This window comes from Sardina pilchardus, chromosome 21, assembly GCF_963854185.1.
Source record: "Sardina pilchardus chromosome 21, fSarPil1.1, whole genome shotgun sequence".
In the NCBI taxonomy this organism is placed as follows: Eukaryota; Metazoa; Chordata; class Actinopteri; order Clupeiformes; family Clupeidae; genus Sardina; species Sardina pilchardus.
In genome coordinates, this window is record NC_085014.1 from 22,618,905 (window position 1) to 22,643,416 (window position 24,512).

Sequence of the window (24,512 nt, forward strand, 5' to 3'; positions counted from 1 at the left end):
CATCCCCATTCACGTACGGTCACTTCTCATCGCTCTCTCTCCTAGCGCTCTCCCAAAGCAGCCCAACCTCAGCCCAGTCCAACCCATCCCCTGCCCCCGCTCCCACCCCTGCACCCTCTCCCCCTCCCTAGACGCACGTGTCACTCGAGTGTGGACAGATGGCACCCGGCTGACCCAAGGGATGCGCTGGCTCCCAGAGGGCAAACACGAGGGACTGGACAAGAAAAAACAGAGAGAGAGAGCGAGAGAGAGAGAGGGAGAGAGAGAGAAAGAGAGAGGGAGGGAGAAATCTCTATCCTCTTTATCCCTCAACATCTAGGCTATGATGATGGAAAGGCAAGATATCGCTAGAGTCCAGATTGGGTCTCCTGGGCCTGAGCAAACCTCTGGGTCAGCCAAACAGCTGTGCTTCCACACAACTGGGCAGAAGCCCTAAATAACTCCTCCAGGAAGTCCACCACCTCTAACTGCCCCCGCGAGGGTACCTCATAGTCTACGCCATTACCATCTACAGCCAGGGGAGACTGGTGAACACACACACACACACACACACACACACACACACACACACACACACACTTGGACAATCTATCACACCGGGACAATGACACAGATGTCTCTCATGCACTCTGTGGAGCCCAATGACTAACGTGAGGTATGGAAGCAATCGCCTCTGGCTGAAGGCACAACAGGAAGTGAGAGGTCACGGGGGTGACCCCTGGAATCCTGTTATTCAGCCACCGCTGTCCTCCTCAGCTCACTTCCCTCCTCTCTGTCTGTCCATCCTTCCCTTCCCCACCCCCCTCTTCCTTTCCTTTCTTCCTCTTCCAACATCAGACCTAGTCTCTCCCTCTCTCTCTCTCTCTCTGCCATCTGCCCTTCAGTTTCTCCCTGTGAACCACAACCCCCTCTCTCTCTCCATCCAAATCTCTTAAAAGCTCTCCTTCTGCTGTCTGTACCTTCACTGTTTCCCCTCCTGTCTGTTATCATTCTCTGTAGCCCCTTTCACAGAACTCACCCCACCCTCTCCTCTTCTCTCAAATCTGGCTGCAACACTGCTGCCCTGCTGACACAGTAACATCCAGGCACCACTTCCTTAAGATTAAATATGAAAGAGATGCTCAGCTTGAGCTTGCTGCGTGACACAGTTTCAGCAGGCTTCAAGAGAAAGCCTCCAGTGAGAGATACTGAACAGAGAGGAAGAGAGGCGGAATAAAGAGAGAGAGAGAGAGAAAGAGAGAAAATGAGAGAATGAGAGTACTCTAGAAAACAGCCTGTGGTGTTAACTCTCCAAATCCCACGGTGAAACGCTGTAATGGAGAGGAAAAACTGCAGGAGATTACACCAGCAAAAAACAAGCAGCGAGAGACTCCATCTGAAATATATACTCCATAGCATGAGGTAGAACTCAAAGTAAAAAAACACAATGGCGGCCCACGTGGGCTTTTTCGATGGTCACCTCACTGGGGGCGAGATGAGCGGAAAAAGAAGGACCCTCACCTCATTGACTGAGTTTGTTAAGTGTTTCCGCGTGAGGGTCATGTTGAGCGTGTTATTGTGGCTCAGCATGGGCGTCTTGACGAAGACAAAGTCACTGCGGCTGGACAGCGTGGAGTAGCAGGGCCGGTAGGTGCGCGTGTAGGGCTCCTGGGTGCCCCCCACCACCTCCATGTACCTGATGGGGCCGTCCGTGTTCAGCTGCAGGTGGAGGTCCTTGTTGTTGCGCTGGTGGTAGGAGGGCCGGCCCCGGAGCCCCTTGCGCGGGTAGCAGCAGTCCGACTCGGTCCGGTGGCGTAGGCACCTCACCAGGAGCACCACCATGGTGATGAGGAAGACGCCGGTGACGGCGGCCAGCGACGCGATGAGATAGAGGGTGGAGTTGGTCATCCAGTCGGGTGACCCCCGGCGGGGGGTCCAGGGTCCAGAGTCCTTTGGGGCGTCGGCGCCCTCCTCCTCGACCGTGACCGTCACCGAGACGCTCGACGAGAGCTGCGACGACTTGCCGTTGTCCTTGACGACCACCGAGAAGCTGTACGTGGTGCCGACGACGTCCTTGTCGTCCTCGGCGAGCTTGCGCGCGGTCCGGAGCTGGCCCGAGTGCGCGTCGATGCGGAAGAGGGCCGCGTCCGGCCCCGGCGGGATGCTGTAGGACAGCCAGGCGTTGTAGCCGCTGTCGGGGTCCACGGCCACGATCTTGCCCACCACGTGGTTCACGGGGGCCGAGCCGGGGACGGTGAGCCGGACGCCCTCGTCGGCGTCGTGGGCGGGGTAGAGGATGACCGGCGGGTTGTCGTTCTGGTCAACGACGAAGACGTGGACGGTGACGTTGGAGGCGCGAGGCGGCGAGCCGGCGTCGCGCACCTGCACGTGGATCTGGAAGGCGTTCATCTGCTCGTAGTCCAGCGAGCGCATGGTGAAGATGTTCCCGTTGTCCTGGTTGATGTAGACGTACGAGGCCACCGACGTGCCCTGGACGGGCGACTCGAGGATGGAGTACAACAAGCGGGCGTTCTCCCCGGAGTCCGGGTCCAACGCCGAGACGGTGACGATGGGCGTTCCCGGGGAGTTGTTCTCGGTGATGTCCACCGAGTAGGAGGACTGCGAGAAGGTTGGCGCGTTGTCGTTGACGTCAGACAAAGCCACCACAAAGGCATTGTGGGAAGACAGCGGTGGGGTACCCGCGTCTGTCGCCGTGACAACCACCTTGTACTCCGCCATGGTCTCTCTGTCCAGGCGCCCGTCTGTGACGAGCTTGTAGTGCTCGCCGAAAACAGACACGAGTTTGAATGGCAGCCCTGGTGCCACCTTGAGTGTCACCTCACCATTTTTACCAGAGTCTAGATCTTTAGCGCTAATTAGTGCAATAACTGTGCCTGGCTCAGCATCCTCTCTGATTGGACTATTTAGAGAGGTCAACGTCACCTCCGGGGTGTTGTCATTCACGTCAACTACCTCAATTTTGACACTACATGAACCTTCCATGGCAGGGTTGCCACTGTCTCTGGCCTGAACGGTGACGTCATACATATCCGCCATTTCATAGTCAATATCCCCCTTGACATAAATTTCTCCTGTTTTAGAATCCACACGGAAAAGTTTTTGGGTCTTATCAGAAGTGTACTTACTGAAAAGATATGTTATCTGACCGTTCAAGCCACTGTCTATGTCAGTCGCATTTAATTGCGTTACCAAAGTTCCTGGTGAAGAGTTCTCTAATAAACTAACTCTAATGACTGGCGTGTCAAATACCGGAGCATTGTCATTCACGTCCAGAATATTAATGAGCACGAGTGTGGTCCCGGATTTCTCCGGTTGTCCCCCGTCCACCGCCGTGAGCAAGAGGCGGAACCCTTCTTGCGTTTCCCGGTCGAGCGCTTTCTCCAACACCAGCTCGGGGAATTTACTCCCGTCGCTTTTCGTTTCGACAGTCAACGCGAAAAAGTCATTGGAGGCGAGTTGATATGTCCGTAGCGAGTTGATGCCCACATCAGGGTCATGCGCACTCTCAAGTCTAAACCGGGTGCCCGGTCCGGCCGCCTCGGAAATGTCCAGCGTTGTATTCGCTGCGGTGAACTGGGGCGCATTGTCATTCACATCTAGAATTTCCACTACAACGCGGTGAATTTCTAACGGGTTCTGGAGAAGTACTTCAAGGCGTAAAGAACATGTTGAACTTAATTCACACATTACTTCCCTATCAATTGTCTTTTTAATTACCAAGGCTCCGCTGACAGAGTTTATCTCGAAGTATTGAGCCGACGAGTCCGAATTGATGCGTAGACTTCGCTCTCTAATCCTTTGGGTGTTCAGTCCCAAATCTTTTGCGATGTTCCCAACCACGGATCCCGGTGGTACCTCCTCAGCAACAGAGTAGTTCAGCTCCGCGACAACCCGGGAGAGGCACGCCAGCGAAAGGGAGAGCCAGAGGACGGGCCATTCCGACGACCGTCTCCACTTTCTCTCCATTGTGAGAGTCCGTAGATCCAGGGAAAGAAAAGTGAAAAATGCTGACTTTATCGTAACGAATCCATCGTCCCGTTAAAGCAAGGCTACCATCTTGTCCGGGCTAGTATCCGTTTCAAGAAAAGCAGACGGTAGTTTTCGAACATATTCATCATGTCAAGAACCTAAAGGCGAAATTAAAACGGGAAAACAAAAACTTCATCCAGCCATCTCCCTAAACTCCGAGTGCAGCCCTGTGCCTCTGCGCTCCTCAATGGGGCGGAGACAGCCCCACAAAGGAGAACTTCCTATTGGCCAGTGCACGAGTTGCGCGTTCACAATGCAAAACTTTCTTCCAGAATTTAGGGAGAGCGCAGAGGACCTCTCTTTCTGTCTTCTTTTCTGTTTCCACAGACACAGGCCAATGGATTAACCTCTAACTCAGCGTGCAACGTTATTCTTCTGTAAGCAACAGGTAACACCCATTAAACTCGAGATTGACTGAAAGCAGAATAACGTAATATTTAACACTATCAATAAAGAAACGTGTTTGAAGTGAGAGAAATCAACGTATTCTTTCTGGTCATTCGAGACAAAAGATGGTACTTTACTATATTTTTATTATTACCTCTGAACAAGACTGACTCCGTTTATAAAGCAGATGATGGACACAAAGGGAACGGTAACACCATTCTTTTTTCATGAATCCTACCACAAGACGGCGATGTTGCGAAATATATTCCCGGACCATCAGTATGCGTGTTGAAACAGCAGAACACCAGATTTTGCAGAGGTTGCAATCTGTTATGAGTACTTGTCAGTGAGAAACATTTTGGTTCAGACGAAAAAATATGTATCTCTCCCATGCCAAAAGAATCCTGATACATACTAAAAATTAGTAAATAATCAGAATATTTGAAAGCAAGTGTGTGTGTGTGTGTGTGTGTGTGTGTGTGTGTGTGTGTGTGTGTGTGTGTGTGTGTGTGTGTGTGTGTCTCTGTGTGAGTGTGTGTGTGTGTGCACGTGGGTGTCTTAGAGTTTTGGAAAACATTTGTTTGTTCACATTTGTAACGTTTGTTACATTACTATAAGTAGTAGTAGCCTATTGTAAACTGGTACACAATAATTCAGGATTCCTTACACAGTTTCACAGTTGTGAGGGGAAAAGTGGTCATTATTATATTACTGTCTCACCTGTTGACTCTCAAAAGTCCAGGCGTTGTCAGGCAAAGACGCATCTAACACGCTGATCATGTCCTTAAAGTCAAGAGTGCTGCTGGGCTTAACGAGGGTGAAATCACTGAACTCCGACAGGGGAGACAGACAGGACCTGAAGGACTGGCTATGAGACAACATGTCCCCTCCCAGCACCTCCACATATTTAATAGGCCCGTCTGAGTTCAGCTGCAGCTGCAGGTTCCTGGCTCTGAAGTCATCCGAGTCCATGCGTCTCATGCAGCAGGCGGAACCACGTCTGGCGCTTCGAGCACATTTCACCACTAAGACCAGACAGGTGATCAAAGATAGCACTGACACGGAGGCCAGAGACAAAATCAAATAAAAGGCTATTCGTCCATTTTTCCTGATTGGCTCCGGATCTTTTTGCCGGAGATCTGACACGGGTTCGTGGGTCCCGTCCTCTAACAGTACGGACACGGTAGCAGTAGCGGACTGGGCCGGAACCCCGTTGTCTCTAATCTCCACCAGCAGTGTCTGAGCGGAGTCGTCCTCCTCTGAAACAGCGCGTCTAGTCCTCACCTCTCCCGTGTAAACATTCACACTGAACAGAGACTCGTCTGTAGCCTCTGCCAACTTGTAAGACATCCACGCGTTGTGACCCGCGTCCGCGTCCACAGCTGTCACTTTAGTAACAAGGTGACCTGCTTTAGCGGAGCGGGGTATTTTCTGGTGAGAGAGCGAACCCATGGGCCCAGATGGGTAAATGACAGTGGGCGCATTGTCGTTTTGATCCACAATAAAAACATGGACAGTGGCATTGCTGCTTAGAGATGGGTTGCCATGGTCTGACGCTTGCACTCGAATGTGAAAGGCTTTAAGATTTTCATAGTCAAACGAGTGCATGCTATAGATGCTGCCGTTATCAGAGTTAATGTAAACATAGGAAGAGATGGGCACATCATTCTCTTTAGTGTCCAAGACAGAATAGGAGACTTTGGCATTTTCTCCCGTGTCTGGATCAACAGCAGAGACTGAAGTCACAATTTTCCCTGCTGCAGAATTCTCGTCCAAATAAACTGTGTACACGGGCTGTGTGAAAGCTGGGGGGTTGTCGTTAACGTCCTGGATACTAAACACAAACGATTTCTGGGTTGTAAGAGGGGGAGAGCCCGAATCTGTGGCACTGATCTCAACTTTGTATTCTATGTGCTTCTCACGGTCAAGCAGAGAGCTAGTTACCAGTTCATAATGGTTCTCAAAAGAATGTTTTAACGTAAAAGGCACATCACCTAAAACTCGAAGACTAACTTTACCGTTGTCACTCGAGTCTAAATCCCGCGCAGTTATAAGTCCAACAACTGTTCCAACTGGCGAGTTTTCGGGCATTGAACTGGACAAAGATTTAAGCACGATGTCTGGTGCATTGTCATTCACGTCCACAACACTGATTTGGATACTGCTATGTCCCCTCATTTCTGGACTACCTTTATCTTTAGCAACCAAATCAATTGAATATGATGAAGTACTCTCATAATCCAACGTTCTCTTTAATGTCACCAGTCCTGTCTCAGGATTTAAATCAAATAGATCTAATATGCTTTCTGGAGTTTGGTCTCCGAAGAAATACTGAATTTCTCCATTTGGACCATCATCTAAATCCGTGGCTTTCAGTCTAATAACAACGGTGCCAGATGTCACATTTTCTAAAATAGATATATCATAAGATTGTTTATCAAACTGTGGCGCATTGTCGTTAGTGTCCAAAACTTTGACCGTAATTTGGACTGTGCCTGTTCTCACAGGACTCCCCCCATCGACAGCGGTCAAAACTAACTTGTGAGTCTCCTGCTTTTCTCTGTCTAGGGCTTTAGACATGACAAGCTCCGGCAACTTCCTGCCACCTTTTAAAGTCTTTGTGTTAACTGAGAAATACTCATTACTATTAAGAGTGTAAGAGCGCAGTGCGTTGCTGCCCACATCTGGGTCCTGCGCACTCTCCAATGGGAAGCGCGTTCCAGCTGCCGTGACCTCCGCAATAGACAGAACAAATACTTTTGTTTCGAAACTCGGAGCATTATCATTTATATCTTGAATTTCCACAACGACTCTGTGTAGCTGCAAAGGAGCTTCTGCTATAACCTCTATAGGAAGCACGCAAGAAGCGCTTTCCCCACACAGTTGCTCGCGGTCTATTCTTTCGTTAACGACAAGCTCTCCCTTTGCCACATCCACTCTGAAATACTGCTTACCAGCCTCAGCGGAGACGCGGAGATTACGGTTTGATATTTCAGCCAAAGTCAAGCCCAGGTCTTTCCCTATATTTCCAACAACAGACCCCATCGCAGATTCCTCCGGGATTGTATAACGAATCTGTCCACACACGAGATTCCATGACAGAAAAATACAAAGCAAGCAAATCCTCTCCAGCTCGAACATCGAAACTGCTGTCTTGGGTTTTGTTTCAACAGAAAAAAATAAACAGCTATTAGACACGCGTGTGTATCCAATTATGCTATGTCATTCGACTACAGGGTTGCATAAAAACTCAAAAGCCACAGATCCACAGTGGTGATGATAGCCTCTTTGTCTCCATTCCAGTTCTAAGCATCACAGAGAGGATGCTGAGGCTGCAGCGACTAGATCCCTTTGAGCGGAGCAGCTTTCTATTGGTGCACTCCACATCATGGATTGCGCCAATAGAATTACGACTCCGAGTTAAAGATACATGCAGGGATGACTGTGAGACAAAATAGAACAGAGCTATAAAAACAGGTATAATATAGATTGAAGATCAGTATATGGGGAGCTCCACACCAATTACAACACATCAGTTGCATGCATGGTGAAGAAGCAGAAAAAGTGTGAGTGTGTGTGTGTGAAAGAGAGAGAGAGAGAGAATGAGGGAGGGAGAGAGAGAGAGAAGGGGGGGGGGGGGGGTGTTGAATAGGCAGCGTGAATCCGTCGCTGTCCACACTGGCAGTGCTGAAATTAAGAGGACGATGCACTCAAAGCGGTAATAAATAGGCTAATAAGGCCACGTCTAATTAATAATGAACCACTTTCTACAATAACAAGGTAATTGCCCAGTCTTTTATATCCCAATGAATAATAATGTATTAACACAACAGCCCACAAAGCATGATCATCTTTAGTGGCCCTAATTCTATCACATTTGAACTTGTTCATTACCTGTTGACTCTCAAAAGTCCAGGCGTTGTCAGGCAGAGACGCATCTAACACGCTGATCATGTCCTTAAAGTCAAGAGTGCTGCTGGGCTTAACGAGGGTGAAGTCACTGAACTCCGACAGGGGAGAGAGACAGGACCTGAAGGACTGGCTATGAGACAACATGTCCCCTCCCAGCACCTCCACATATTTAATAGGCCCGTCTGAGTTCAGCTGCAGCTGCAGGTTCCTGGCTCTGAAGTCATCCGAGTCCATGCGTCTCATGCAGCAGGCGGAATGACTGCTGCTGTGCCGCGCACATCTTACTAGCAAGACAAAAAATGTAACCAGAGACAAGACGGACACTGCGGCCAGAGAGACAATTAAATAAAAAGTAATTCTCCCAGTTTTCTTGTTCGGCTCTGGCGATGTCAGCTGGAGGTCCAGAATGGGTTCGTGGGTCCCGTCCTCTAACAATACGGACACGGTAGCAGTAGCGGACTGGGACGGAACCCCGTTGTCTCTAATCTCCACCAGCAGTGTCTGAGTGGAGTCGTCCTCCTCTGAAACAGCGCGTCTAGTCCTCACCTCTCCCGTGTAAACATTCACACTGAACAGAGACTCGTCTGTAGCCTCTGCCAACTTGTAAGACATCCACGCGTTGTGACCCGAGTCTGCGTCCACAGCTGTCACTTTAGTAACAAGGTGACCTGCTTTAGCGGAGCGGGGTATTTTCTGGTGTGAGAGCGATCCCATTGCCGTAGACGGGTATATGATAGCAGGCGCATTGTCATTCTCATCAAGTATAAAGACGTGAACCGTGACATTGCTGCTCAGCGAGGGAGAGCCTTGGTCTGACGCCTGCACCCGAATCTGAAACACGCTCAGCCTCTCATAATCAAATGAATGCAGGCTGAAGATGCTGCCGTTATCCGAGTTAATGTAAACATGCGAAGAGGCCGTCACGTCTTGCGCTTTTGAGTCCAGTATGGAGTAGGACACCTTTGCATTCTCTCCCGTGTCTGGGTCAATTGCGGAAACATCAGCTATGATTTTCCCAGGCTCACTGTTCTCTTTGACATAGACGGTGTAGGAAGGCTGAGTGAAGGACGGTGGATTGTCGTTAACGTCTAAAATACTAACTCTCACTTTTGCGTTTGAGGAAAGAGGAGGGGAACCCGAGTCAACGGCTATAAGTTCTATATTATATTCTTGCACTTCTTCTCGGTTTAATTTCGCATCTGTAACCAAAGCGTAATGGTCTGAAAAAGAAGGCTTCAGTTTAAATGGATAGTCAGAGCTCATCTTAATCGTAACTTTTCCATTGTCACCTGCATCTGCGTCTTTTGTGCTTATCAATGCAATTACAGTGCCTATAGCTGCGTCTTCTCTGACGGGTTTAGGAGGGGAGGTGAAAACTACCTCAGGTGCGTTGTCGTTAACGTCAACAATGTCAATACGCACTCGACTGTGTCCCTCCATAACCGGCACCCCCTTATCAGTTGCTCTGACATCAAATTGATAAGAACTGGCATCCTCATAGTCTAAGGGCGCGATCAGTAAAATATCTCCCGTTTGAGGATCTATGATAAATTTGTTCTGAACCTCTCCTTGTGTGTGCGAGCCAAACGAATATATCACCTCACCGTTTATACCTTCATCTAAATCCACAGCTCTGACTGTTAAAACTTTGGTTCCATTCGGTGCGTTTTCACTGACCCTGATCTCATAGTCCGATTTTTCAAAAACTGGCGCGTTGTCGTTTGCATCGAGCACCTTAATGGTGATTTGAGTTGTGCCAGATCTGGGAGGACTCCCTCCATCAACCGCTTTTAGAATAAGACTATGCGTATGCTCTTTCTCTCTGTCGGCTGTTTTGTCTAGAACTAGCTCGGGAATTTTAGACCCATCCTTTTTCGTGATGATATTCAAAGAAAAATATTCATTTTTACTCAAAACATATGTTTTCAATGAATTTGCACCGACATCTGCATCACGCGCTACTTCTAGAGGAAACTTAGATCCCGGTAATGTGTTTTCAGCCACGTTTAGCGTGTGCTCGTTAGAATGAAATTCCGGTGAGTTATCATTAATGTCCTGAATTTCCACTTCCACCCTGTAAAGCTGGAGTGGCTCTTCTATCACCACTTGAACTGGCAAGACACAACTCGAGCTTTGCCCACACAGCGATTCTCTGTCTATTCTTTCATTCACGATCAGATCGCCCTTCTTAAAGTCCATACTGAAATACTGCTTACCATTCTCCGAGGCGATACTTAATTTACTACTCGATATTTCCGAAAAGCTTATGCTCAGGTCCTTCGCTAAATTCCCAACAACAGAGCCTTTCTTGGACTCCTCTGGAATAGAGTAGCGTGTCTGCGCATCTGCTACATTCCACAACAACGAAAGCAAGACAATTCCAAGTGCAGTCCATCCCAAATGCTTTGTTGTACATCCAACATCCATCGTGGAGAAAAATTGCACAGCCCACACACGAATAGTTCAGCACATTGCAGAGCACATCACTTGATATGCACTTGACTCTCAACCCATCTTACATGTCACTATCAAGCGCAGCCCTGCCTCTCATCTGATGCGCTCATTGCGAGGATTCTGGGGAGGTGGGGAGAAGAGTGGATCCCTTTGCAATATGCAGCATCCGATTGGTGGAAATATCTCCAATGGAGAGAGGGTGAGCTGTACTGATATTTAAAGGAACAGTAGACGTACTGCAACTATCATGACTGAGTCAAAGCACAATTTGCTACTATAATATCACAACAAAACGAGACCAGCAAAAATAAAGGACAAATAATCTTACAGCACACACGTGTGTTGTACCAACGACGAATGGTACAAAGGATCTTACTATTGTGCACCATGCCGCTGCTGGTGTCCATGGGGTGCACAGAATTAAGCAAAGTCTTGTTTCTGAGATTTGTAAATAAAAGTTAAAGGGGAAAAACAAAAAATCCCCGTTCCAGGGAGGTGGTGATGCCATGGTTTGATGTCTGATTCATTAAATACTGTAGGCCTATATCTCTCACTCTCACTCTCTTTCACAGCATGTGCACACACACACACACACACACACACACACACACACACACACACTGGATCCAGGTCATTATGGTAACACAAGGCACAATGCCAGCATTTCAGCACTTTTTAGTGGACAGCTCCACATAGACAAATGTACACTTTACACAAAAATACAAACAACAAAATGACAAGAAATTGCTATTTGAACTGCATATAAAAAGTATATTCCTCAAAAATTATGTCATTGTGATGCCATAGGAGGCAGGAGCCTCTCTCATCTCAGATTTTCACAAAGGCTATTTATAGAGAGCAGTTCTCTCCACTACAAACAAAACATGCACAAGTTTCTGTTTGGGAAACTCAGGCATACCCATGAGTCCCCCTCCTACAATTGAAAATAAAACTGAACTTATTATCACCTGCAGACTCTCAAAAGTCCAGGCGTTGTCAGGCAAAGACACATCTAACACGCTGATCATGTCCTTAAAGTCAAGAGTGCTGCTGGGCTTAACGAGGGTGAAATCACTGAACTCCGACAGGGGGGAGAGACAGGACCTGAAGGACTGGCTATGAGACAACATGTCCCCTCCCAGCACCTCCACATATTTAATAGGCCCGTCTGAGTTCAGCTGCAGCTGCAGGTTCCTGGCTCTGAAGTCATCCGAGTCCATGCGTCTCATGCAGCAGGCGGAACCACCAGTGGTGGCTCTCACGCACCGCACGAGTAAAATGCCAAAAGTGACTTAACAAGAACAAACACTGACGCCAGAGATACAATTAAATAAAAGTTATTCGTCCAGTTTTCTTGCTTGCCTCAACTGGGCCGGCTCTCCGTTGTCTCTGACTTCTATTGACAGCCGCTGAGACTGAGAGGAATCATCCTGCTCTGCTCCTCACCTCTGCTGTATAAACATTCACAGGGAACGGACACTCATCTGTAGCCTCTACCAGTTTGTAAGAGACCCATGCATGGCCAGAGTGAGTGTCCAGCTGTCAGCTTGGTGACGAGGTGGCCCGCTGTGGCTGCGTGGGACATCCTTTGGTGAGAGAGCGAGCCCATGGCTATAGGGATGAATATATGACAGTGGGTACATTGTCATTTTCATCAAGAATAAGAACAACAACTGTGGCATTGCCTCATTTAGACGGTGAGCCATGGTCCGACACCTGCACCTGAATGTGAAACACACTCAGCTTGTCGTAGTCAAAAGACTGCATGCTGGATATACTACCGTTCTTCAAATTAATATAAACATAAGATGGAGCAGGCCTGTCTTTCACCTTAGACTCTAGTATGGAATATCATAGTGTTATCATTTTGATCTTGATCAATGGCAGACCCTGAACATCCTATGTCCTAGACATTCAGTCCTAGACCCTTGGCTATATTCCCAACAACAGAGCCTTCTATTAAATCCTCTGGGATGGTGTAACAAATTGGACAATGCAGTGTATTCCACAACACAGAAAATACTGTATACCAAGAGAGCACCACATACACATCCACTCTTCTCCTCATCATATCTATCTGAGTTGAGTGAGCCTCCATAAAATATTGCTCTTATGATGACCTGTTAGGCCTTCTGCTCCTTTTCCTTGTCTGCTTGTGTTCAGGTGTGCTCAGGACCTAATAAGCTGATGAGCTGCACCTGTGTGCAGGTGTGCCGATGAGATGGCTGCTTCCTCTCCCCTCGAGAGGGCCATTCTTTCTTTGGGCTTTTGACATGCAACACTACATTCAGACACATCGCAAGCACACAACATCCATGCATTACAACTGACAACTGACAACTGACAACTGACTTGATCCCATCTCACGCTCTTCATTTGTTATTTGGTTAACTTGATTTGGATAATAGATCTGTATTCTAGTTACAGACCCCCTCTTTTGTTGTGGCCTTATCCCTATGTGATAACAGTGCATCCAGCGCAATAGTAGTCCTTTATGCATGTTCTACTGGGACGGAATCACTGTTGAGTGCCACCTCATAATTCTGAACATTTATATTATGGTATGGCATAAGAGCTGCAGGAACAGAAAGGAGTCACTTTGTAAATGTCAGCATTATATTGACCTACAGGGTCCCAGCATCCACACCCAACAACACATCCATACGGTATCAGAGATACAGAGCACCATCTCAGCTCCAAGTCTCTCTTTATCATCATGCTTATAATAAATGACCAAGGGAAGACTACTGTGTGTTTATAAAACATCCCCACCTTCATTAATAATAATATTATTCATATCAACAATGTATTTATATTCAATACTAATGTTCAGTATTAATATTATGATTACTAACAATATTGCTGATGATACAGTATGTGGAATTGTTTTATAAACCTTACTCTCAAACATGGGATATAGCTTATATTAATAATAACATCAACAACGGTTTGGGAACAAAACTACCACTTTAAATCAAGTTTTCCTATTGTTTCCTATTCTTTTTTTGGAGTCTGATGTGGGATGCCATGTCCAGAGCTCTTTGGTGCCGCCACGTGGAGCATGTTGTTAACAGCAATCTGTTCTCATCATTACAGCGCCCCGTGAGGCAAACACGGAGAACCGGCAGCTTGTAGAAGTCGGTATTCAGGTCTGTAGGACAGCGGAGCGAGAGAGGGAGGAGGACTCTTCGTCACGTCACGCTCTTAAAGGCACGATAACTTGACAAACGTCACAACAAAGACGAGCCATCTTCATAGAAACATAAAACAGCATCGAACCAAGGAAGATCGTTTTGTTGCTGTGCTATTTACCCAAGCCATATAAATACATATAAAAGACAATATACGGATACATTCGCTATACTTGTTCAGCTGATCACATCCAAACAGAGATCAATCTCTCCGCGAATCTGCCTAGCAACATGGGCGTATGCAACGTCACCTGCCAATGAATGTGTATGGCACCGATGACGATGGTGCACAGCCTTATATAACTTTACAAGTATATTCCAGTAAACACGTCCAAATGATAAACTGGAGAATTGAAGGTCGCAATGACCGTAATTAAAATAAGGCGACCTAGCGAGACGGTAAAAAGAACAGCGAGCGAGAAAGGGAGGGCTGCGCAGGGAGACTGCATGAATGAAAGAGCCAGTTTCAGCACCATGCGGGTGGACAGCGCCACACAGGCGGCGAGCTCGTGTGACTGCACGCTGTCGAGAGGGGCGTGCTGCTGCAGAGCGGAAGCACAAAGACCTCTCGTAACAACCGATCAGCGAACAAAACACCGCCCATCCATGCTCACACGCGCAGAAGGACGAACAACATCAACAACATCAGGGCTTTGTCTCTGCCGAGCGTAGATAAAGCAGCGAGAATATGGGCAACGATTAAAAGAACAATTAATATCCTCTTGCTCACGTATGCAAAGCTACACTAATGAATCAAAACAGCAATTACGATCCTATCCCAACATGAACAGACACACTATATAATTCTAATGTGAATTGTGTATGAAATATATTCACATGAGCATAAGTTAGGGTCAGATTTAGTGGATCTTGATCACATATTGCAACTGAAAGGCTTAAGGAAAGGCATGTTAGTGACTAGCTTATATAACTTGACATTCTTTCACACAAAGATGACATGTAGACATGCTATAGCACATGTTTTTGTCTCTGCCTGCTCTAATTCTCTGCACTGCAAACAGAACTGGTGAGGATAATGACACTTCACTGAAACCTTTGTATCTGAAGAGCATTTTTTTTTTTTATAAATGTACCCAACCAAGAGACAAGACGAGATGAGTTTGAGTTTTCTAGTTTTCAACCAGGTCAGACAAATGTATTTACCAGTTCTAGTGTACGAAAGAATTTGAACCACATTCGGTTGTGGGTCAAAACATTCCTTTTCCATGGTATGAATGTTATCACACAACACACAACATGTGACAAGGCCTTGACCAGTATTGCTCGTTCCCAAAGCTGCTGGTTTTGATGCCCCATACGTTTGACATTCACCAATAAAACTGGTCCTTGGTCAAGATGACCACAGGTTTTACATGTAAGCCACTATCACCTTTGAAATATTACATACTGAAAGAGTGTTTACTGATAAATAGGGGCATGGTTGTTGCAGCAGCTTTGTGAAACAACACTTAGGCCTAACAGTCTACAGCTCTGTCATCATGTCTTCCTATTCATACGGACCAAAGTCTGTCTGTGGTGTGAGGCATTGGTGAGGCTTTGAAACAGAGCGTTGCTTACCTTGTGTAGAGACACACAGGAGTCAGGGGAGACAGGCAGGAGGCAGGTGGAGAGCAAGGCATCAACATGGGGAGAGAGAAGAGAGAGAAAATGGAGAACACGGTTAGAGTGTTGTTCAACACACAGACAGTGCCGTCTTCCACAGCGTGCGCTGCTGATACTTACCATGGGCACCTAGAGAGAAAGGCAGGGGTTACAGGCAGGGGTGGAAATTAAAATTTTAAAATGTGACAATCTATCAGCCAATAGCAGATTTCTGGTGAAATTAACCAGCCACTCAATGTTAAAATATGACTTTGTGTCTGAAATCTACCAGCCACTCTCACATTTTACCAGCATTTGGCTGGTGGCTGGTGCTAATTTCCATCCCTGGTTACAGGGCTTGTATGTATTGCTCATGATGGATTGGGTGTACTGTATGTTTAGACAGAATGTATGTCCATCATTGCAATGCATGGTTGATCGTACTGTATACCAGTAATATGGTGTGGTAGTCTCTCTCTCTCTCACACACACACTCACTCTCTCTCTCTCTCTCACACACACACACACACACACACACACACACACAAGAATGCACGCATGTACACGCACACACAAAAAGGAAATTATAATGACATCTGAGTGGAGAAATAAACGAATCCTAACATATGAAATACAAAAAGGGGAAAAGAGAGAAAATACAGATAAAGAAGAGAGAGAGAGAGAGAGAGAGAGAGAGAGAGAGAGAGAGAGAGAGGGGGTCTAGAGGTAAAGGGGTAGAGGAAGGTACTGACACATCTGTGTCAGTCCTTATATGCAAAGACACAGACACAAAGTATAGACATTTACTCTAAAGTAAATAATATCAAGAAAGAGTACCATATAGGTCAAAAGATACAAAAAAGGTACAACAACAACAAAAGGTTCACTACACTACTTGCATCACAGAAACACTGGATGAAAAACTCCATCTCCCATGAAGCTTTGCGACCCTGAGCTATTCTGGGCTGACTCCATAAAGCAAAGACCTGCAGTGTTGCAATGACTCCTCTGCAGAGGAGGGAGGGAGAACCTATGAGATGGAGGCAGAAAGGAGCTGCAGGCCGATGCCCAGAGATACACTATTCTTTATTAATGAGGCAGGGCCACAAGAGGGAGAAAAACAAGCAAAGAGAAAAACAGAGAGAAAGAAGAGATCTCTTTGTGCATGTGTATGATTGTAGGTATGCTGTGTTTGAATGTGTGTTGAAGGGATATCACACAAATGATGCAGTCTAAGGAAAACATCAGCCATTTTACCTGTTTACAATGAAAGATAATGAAAAAATATGCAGAAAATATGATAACAGAGACTGTAACACTGTAAGACATGTACTGCTAATCATATGGGTGCAAAGTACATCCTGAACTGAGACACTTACAAACGCAGGACTGACTCTAAAGACACTATTGAATATTTGGCACACACAGAGTGAAAGGACTGGTGGTGATAAATAAAGGGGCACCACCCATGCCTGCACAGATAGGACATTTCTGTGCTCGTGTTCCCAACCCCTCCCCCACACCACAGACCCAAATAGGACACAAACGCAGCCACAGAGGACAGTCCACTTCAGGGGTGTGCGTTCACACTCTTGACTGTTTTAACACAGTGCAAATGTACTCCTCATCCTGCTCTGCACCCCTTGCTGCCCCCCTGTGGACTCAGCAGTGGTACAACCCTGAGAATGAGTCAGCTTGTTGCTGTGGCAACACATCCCATCTCAGATCAGGAGAGGCTGCTGCGGTGGAAAAAAAAAATGCTCGCAGGCTGAAAGATGAGCACAGGCTGAACCAGGATGTGTTGAGGATGCCAATATGTGAGAATGCACTTATTCACAGAGCTCCACGCCATCAAACACTGCCATAAACATGTAATGCAATTCATGAATGAAAATATGAGGCAATGCAGGGCTATGGATACAAAGGTCTATAGAATCTATATTCTCATGTAAATGCCATATGATCTATGCAGTATAAGGTCCTGAAAGAGCCATAGAGTGATGATTCACATGTCCTCTGCTGTGCTATGCTCATACAGTGCTTCATTTGCTCTAAATCCACCAGCGGAACAGAACAGAGCACAAAGACGGACTGCAGCAGGGTGCAGCTGGAGAGGGGGAGGGGAGAGACACAGAGGCAGAGGAGGGAGAGAGAGAGAGAGGAGGGATGAGATTCAAGTCTGTTGCCTCGGAGGGAAGACTGCCTGCAAACACAAACACACGTGTGTGAGTGTGTTTGTGTATGTGTGTGTGTGTGTGTGTGTGTGTGTGTTTGTGTTTGTGTGTGTCTGTGTCAACAATCTGTTTAGTGCACAGACAGATGCCACACCTGTTCTTTCAGCGAAATTGATGTAGAATACATCAAGCATAGAAATGAAGACTGCATTGGGGAGAGATGGCGGGAGTGTCCATGCACATAGCTTTGTGATCTGTCCAGTGTGTGTGTGTTATGAACAGAGGCTATGCTGTCCTACTGGGACACTGGCCTCATTAAGCCCATGATAATCTCCTCAGGATCAGCCTGCGGCACGAGCCAGTAGGGTGAAACACACCCAGCCCACACACACACACACACACACACACACACACACACTGGAGGTGTGTATATAAGGACACGGAGACCTACAAACACAAACATGCATAGGTCTCTCAATGTGTGTGTTTGTACAGTATGTGTGTGTATGATGGCTGGTGTGAGAGGCTCAGCAAAAGCCAAGAGAATTCAGAACACAGTGTTCATGACGCCGTAACATCCCACTGTAGGCAAAGCGCTGACTTCTTTACTATACAGCGTGACCCGTACTTGACCTCTCATAGAGTACAACAAAAACAACAGAATTTCAATTGATCTACATGATACAGTAGTGGCAAAGGCATGGTAGAGGCAACGCCTCTCCAACATGGTAACTGCATTATAGGGTTATGTATGGACAAAGGTCTGGACCCACGCCCAGTGTTACACACACAGCCATTCTCGGAGAACTAACAAGAGCAGACATGCTCGTCAAAACATGAACTGAGGACAGCGCTAATGCTATTAGCTTAATGGCATTCACTCTTTGTGTCAGCTCTGAGACAGCAGGGCCTCTTACACTCACACACGAGTAATCTGCAGCCTTCTTCAAATACAGAGCAGAGTGGAAGGGCTTGTCACTTCAACCACAACTGTTCACAGACAAAAGGCAAACACACACACTTTCCATATAGGGCAAGATAACATACTGGGATCCCTCTTGAAGGATCAAGTGCAACCTTACAGTGTTTTTTGTTCAGGGCCATCATACACAGTTTGCTAGTTTGTGTGGTCAGTCACACATGTACACACAACCTGAGAGAACTACTATATGTAGTACAGTAGTATGAACTACTATATGAGTATATGGCTATAAGCATGACCTGATGAGATGGCTGAGATCTGTAGAGGTCAGTAGGATAGTATACCATTACATTAATCTAGTGCCCGATGTGTGTATGCACAGGATGTGCACCAGACTACGTCAGCTGTAAAGTCAGGGCACGTCAAAGTGTCACACGAACGGCTCAGCTATCTAATCTCTAATCAAAGATCCAAGTCACACAGGAGCATCATTCTGGGATTATCATATGTAGAGCTGCACTCCAGACTAATGGCATCCTGTTTAGATTCTATCCAGATAGGAAACACACACACATGCACACACGCACACACACACACACACACACACACAGAAACACACACACACACACACACAAACACACACACACTAGAACCTCTAGCAAAAGCAGGCACAGTCTACTTAAGCAGCTGCTAACCATCAAAGCAGAGACCACATGGGTTGGAGGGAGAAGAAGGAAGAAAACAAAAATAATTGCAATCAACCCCACAGTTAGACGGAATTAACGACCGAAGATTCTGGCAACGCACGACCGTGTTAGAGAAACTACGCTACGAACCCCGCGCTTTCCCATGAGCCCACGGTGGCTATCAAAGCGTAAACGGTCAATTACATCCGCCACTGTACCTGAGAGAAGAAAGGGAGTTTCTAAGAACGACGTCCAGCGGTGATGGATGTTTAACGGCAGGACGATTTATGACACGCGATAAAAAGCATTGCCGCTAATGAGCGTAGGAACCTGAGATTATCCATGAAAGCACAAGCAAAGTGAACCCAGATGTGCGACAGATTAACACGCCGAGCGCCGAGCTGCTTAAGTCACAACAGACTGACCCTCACGGCCATGAAATGGACACATAACGCTTTCATCTTGATCTATTTATGTTGCACAGCCGTCGCACTACTGAGGCTCACGTCCACTGCTGGTCTCATCCTCACCAATACAGACTAGAAAAGGATGCATTTCTCTGATGGCAGGGGCATGTGGCCATGTGTATGTGTAACCACACTACCTACCGGAGACTCTTAATTGAGGAACACATGAGGACCATATGGGTCTCACTTCCTCCCACACAATAAAACGGAGGAACCTCAAGGGTCTGGGAGCGGTAATAGACCCTCTTAATCTGCTCTTGCGGTTAACAGAGCGGGAAGCAGAGAGAGTTTATGAGGTCCCACCACACAAAGTAAACAAGTCCCGCATGTGGGGAGAGCGCCGAGTGACCTGGGGACAGGTGTGTGGTGGGGAAAGACTGTTTCTCTCCAGCTCTTCACATTGTCATGGCTGGGTGTTCTCTTAACAGAGGCCTGCTTGGCTATGACCTTAAGGCATGACTTATTGTTAACTTACAGGATTCTGTTTTTATACCACTAACCATCATCATCCATTTTCCCTCACATTCCAGTACTGTAGCATTTCAAAATGTGATGCTCAGGATCTCAAAATGAAAATGTCGGAGAGCTAGTGACCTAGAGATTGTGTGGTGTGTCCACATAGCCATCTGAATACATGACAAAGCTGAATGTATTCTCTGACTCCCTGTGCCAGAGCCTTTCAACCATCTAACAGGCACACACACACCAACAATATATGCATATACTATATTCACATACTGCTGGCTATCAGCCATCCTCGTCTCCTCACTCTCTCTCGGCCTATAACCAGAATCTACCCGTGGGCATCTCCATCACCGTGGTAATAACTCTCCCTCAGCATCTTCCCATCCCCCACCTCCCACCCTCACACCTGATTGGCCAGGCTGCAGCAGCACCAGTGTGTGCCTGTGTGTGATGGGAGCAAAAGGCAAAGAGATAGATAGAGAGAGAGAGAAAGAGAGAGAGATAGAGAGAAAGATAGAGAGAGGCACAGCTACTGTAGTGTAGACTCATGCTTCTGTCCACCAGCTACCCTGATCTCCAAACTCTGTCCTGACACCACAATTCGGCTATAAAAACACCCCATTTCCACCTCCATCATTGTGATTCTCCCTCTCCCTCAGCATCCTTCCCCCACCAGCCATCACACCTGATTGGCCAGGCTACTGCGGTACTGTGTGTGCGCGCATGTGTGTATGTGAGAGAGAGGCAGCGCATGTGTGTGTGAGAGAGCGGAAGAGAGAGAGAGAGATGGGAAAGTGGGTCAGTGAATAAATAGCACCCAGAGAGTGTCTGCGAGAGGCCGTCAGGCAGCACAGTGCCGCTCTGCATCCCCACAGCACTCCCGTGATGCAGCACCCCTCCCTCCACTGGCTGCATCCTCTCTCCCTCTCTCCCCTCCTTCTCCTCCTTTCCCATCAACAACCTTTCCTACTTCCCTTTCCCCCTAGATGCTGCAGAGTCCTCCATCCAAGGCCACTCTTAGGTCGTACACACTTCTTTTCTCCTCTGTTGGCCTCCTTTTATCCCTCACTTCCCACTCCCTCTCAGCACTGCATCCTCTGTGGGCCTGAACTTAAAGAATGCTGTCCTGTTAGTGGACACAGACTGTGATGAAAGACACTGAGTGCTTGGCAGCCTGCAGTGACAAACACCTTTGTAAAGACTGTAGAAAAGACCAATGATAGAAAATGAAAACATCCAGCGACACAGTGATGTGGGTTCCATGAATACATATCTGTGCAGCTTTCAAACGCTGTTATGGATCACATGTTGATAACTCTGCTATTACTGGCTTCAGACCAGACAAATGACTTGCAGACAAATCGCATGAGTGGTGAATTTGATTAAGTCTTGTGAAAGCACTGTTAAGGATGGTAGCAAAACCTAGGTGCGGAGACAACACATGGGACACTGCAAAGCCTGTAGTGACTGCCCTGTCCCAGTGCCCCTCCACTCATTGACCACTGCTGCTGCTCTGCAGTCTTCTGGATATCAAAGGGAGCTGTGAATGATGTGAAACTGTGCATGTTCCCTGAATCCTGTGCTAGTTACATGGGTCATGGTCTTAAACTGTAACCAAATTAAACTGCCAAATGAAGATTAAGTCACTGAAAATCACATTGAATGCCAATGGTTACACGAAATTCTTACAGCACTTATGCTTAAGTCTCACCTCCAAGCTATCAATAGAATCCTCCATCGCCTTGCTCTGTCTTGGCACTGTCCTCGTGCCACTGAGGTCCACACTGAGGACGCTCTGACCGCAAGGCCTGACATACGTCAGCTCACTTTTGCGGGAGTCTGTTGTTCCACACAGTTCATAATTGTACATTTGCTTTAATGTTCCTGTTCCCCCTACGTCTGCATACAGGGGTGGATAATACGGAATGACGGGCAGATTTCCGCTTGATTTATATAACATCCGCTCACGTCTCCATCTGTAGCATTTCACTGACAAGATGGCTATGATTGACACGATAAAGAGGAAGGACACTACAGCCAAAGCCAGAACCAGGTAAAAAGTCAGGTTATCGTTGTATTCCTTTTCGTGCGTAAAATCACTGAATTCCGAGAGCACTTCAGGAAAGCTGTCCGCTAAAGCCACATTCACATTGACTGTAGCAGAGCGAGAGGGCTGTCCGTTGTCCTCCACTACAACAGTAAGCTTTTGTTTCACAGCATCTTTGTCCGTGACCTGTCTGATAGTTCTTATTTCTCCATTCTGAGTGCCAATTTCAAACAATGCCCTGTCAGTGGATTTTAGGAGTTTATAAGACAGCCAGGCATTCTGTCCAGAGTCCACGTCAACAGCTACCACTTTAGTGACCAGGTAGCCCACATCTGCTGAACGAGGTACAATCTCAGCCACGACGGAACCACCAGACTGAACAGGATACAAAATCTGTGGTGCGTTGTCATTCTGATCTTGAATGAAAACATTTACTGTCACGTTAGTGCTTAAAGGAGGAGATCCGCCATCTTGAGCCTTTACGTTGATGCTAAAAGATTTAACTTGTTCGTAGTCGAATGATTTCGTAGCATAAATCACTCCACTTTCTGAGTTAATGGAAACTAATGATGATACAGGTGTTCCTTTATAATCACTTTCTCCTATGAAGTAAGATATGCGTGCATTTGGGCCCAAATCTGCGTCACTGGCTCTCAATGATAAAACAGACAAAGATGGTGAGTTATTCTCCATTATGAAAGCGTTGTATGTTTCATGCTCAAATACAGGAGAATGGTCATTAATGTCTGATATCTTAACCGACAACGTCTTTGAACTAGACAGAGGTGGACTACCACCGTCTTTTGCCGTTACTGTTATGTTATACTCGGATATGTGTTCCCTGTCTAAATCTGAGTCAGTGACAAGACTGTAGTAATCGGTCAGAGATGACTTGATTTTGAATGGCAGACTACTGTCAATCGTGCATATTACTCTACCATTTTCTTCAGAGTCGCCGTCTTGGACATTTATCATAGCGATGACAGTTCCCGGTGGTGCGTTCTCAGGCAGGCTATTTGAATAGGACATCAGGGCCATAGTGGGCGCGTTGTCATTCACATCGGTTACTTCAACAATTACTTCAGCTGAATCTGATAACCCTCCACGATCTTTAGCTTGGACACTTAACTCGTGGATGGGAGATTTTTCAAAATCAAGTTGGCCAATCAATCTTATTTCACCAGTGGTGGCATTTATGGAGAATAGCTCATTTATCGACGCTCCTGCGTGCTCAAAATAGTATTGGATGGGAGCGTACGCTTCAGTGTCAGCATCCGTAGCATTTACTGTAGTCAACAATGTACCTTTCGCTGTATTTTCAGGAACAGATATTTTGTAAGAGTCTTGAGGGAAAACGGGTGCGTTGTCGTTTGCATCAAGAATGATAATGTGAATTTTCACCGTACCTGATCGTTTTGGGGTGCCCCCATCTACAGCAGTAAGGGTCAAGTACATATGCTGTTGCCTCTCTCTATCGAGAGGTGTTTGCAACACAAGTTCAACGTTTTTACTGATACCTGATCGGGTCTGTTTCTTAAGTGTGAAGTGATCCGTCGGATGGACAGAATAACTCTGAAGACTATTAATTCCGACATCAGGATCGACTGCGCTTTCAAGAGTAAAACGGGCACCGGGTGTGGCGGATTCACTTATCTCTATCTCTATCTCATTCTTTGGAAACGCAGGGCTGTTGTCATTTACGTCTAATATTTCCACCGTTACCCGATAAAGCTCGATAGGGTTCTCAAGAATCACCTCGAAACTGAAGCTACATGCAGACATTGAGCTCGCACATAGTGACTCACGGTCAATTCTCTCCCTAATGATAATATGCCCTCTCTCACGGTCTAGGTCCACGTATTCACGGCCATTCTTTGAAAAAATCTTCGCTTTTCCTGTGATTAGTCGTTTGGCATCCAAACCCAGGTCCTTTGCAATATCCCCAACAAAGGATCCAGGAGCCATCTCCTCCGGTACAGAATAGCGAACCTGCCCGGCTGTTCCTCCAAAATAGAGGGTAGACAGAGTAAAGACTGTCATCCACAGGAGTCCACGATGTTCCTTTCTCATGATGATGTGCAAAATGTAAAGTTAATAAAAGCCAATACTATTCATCTCAAGTATATGCACAGTGCTGCTAAAGACGTCTGTCCAGTGATCAGCATGACACTCCGAC

General features: G+C 46.8%; 3 protein-coding genes across 6 annotated transcripts in view; all 3 read right to left on the bottom strand.

The window, feature by feature from the left end:
* LOC134068448 (protocadherin gamma-A11-like) overlaps positions 1-24,512 on the bottom strand; it is a 119,124-nt gene that overhangs the window by 15,531 nt on the left and 79,081 nt on the right. For 3 of the 4 annotated variants that reach the window (XM_062524066.1, XM_062524065.1, XM_062524068.1), the window contains exon 1: positions 1,501-4,181. The exons of the other annotated variant lie outside the window; for it this stretch is intronic. In XM_062524066.1, coding sequence (XP_062380050.1) covers positions 1,501-3,966 — 2,466 coding nt within the window. In that variant the 5' untranslated portion in view covers positions 3,967-4,181. Of the gene's footprint in view, positions 1-1,500; positions 4,182-24,512 lie in introns of those variants that run through there. 4 annotated transcript variants of the gene reach the window in all.
* Positions 5,125-10,764, bottom strand: LOC134069377 (protocadherin gamma-C5-like). The gene is made up of 2 exons (XM_062525340.1): positions 8,311-10,764; positions 5,125-6,267 (listed from the first exon to the last, which is right to left on the bottom strand). Exons 1-2 carry the CDS (start codon positions 10,753-10,755, stop codon positions 5,125-5,127), a joined length of 3,588 nt encoding a protein of 1,195 aa, XP_062381324.1. The 5' UTR covers positions 10,756-10,764.
* On the bottom strand, positions 10,876-24,376 carry LOC134069378 (protocadherin gamma-A11-like). The gene is made up of 4 exons (XM_062525341.1): positions 22,320-24,376; positions 16,714-16,730; positions 11,751-12,073; positions 10,876-10,902 (listed from the first exon to the last, which is right to left on the bottom strand). Exons 1-4 carry the CDS (start codon positions 24,374-24,376, stop codon positions 10,876-10,878), a joined length of 2,424 nt encoding a protein of 807 aa, XP_062381325.1.

Coding starts and splice junctions, on each gene's coding strand:
- LOC134069378 (XM_062525341.1), bottom strand. CDS start 24,376: ATGACAGTCTTTACTCTGTCTACCCTCTATTTTGGAGGAACAGCCGGG. Junction 10,903..11,750: donor GGACTTTTGAGAGTCTGCAG/GTGATAATAAGT, acceptor CCACCTCCCCAG/AATCCTCGCAATGAGCGCAT.
- LOC134069377 (XM_062525340.1), bottom strand. CDS start 10,755: ATGGATGTTGGATGTACAACAAAGCATTTGGGATGGACTGCACTTGGA. Junction 6,268..8,310: donor GGACTTTTGAGAGTCAACAG/GTAATGAACAAG, acceptor CTTACAACCCAG/AAATCGTTTGTGTTTAGTAT.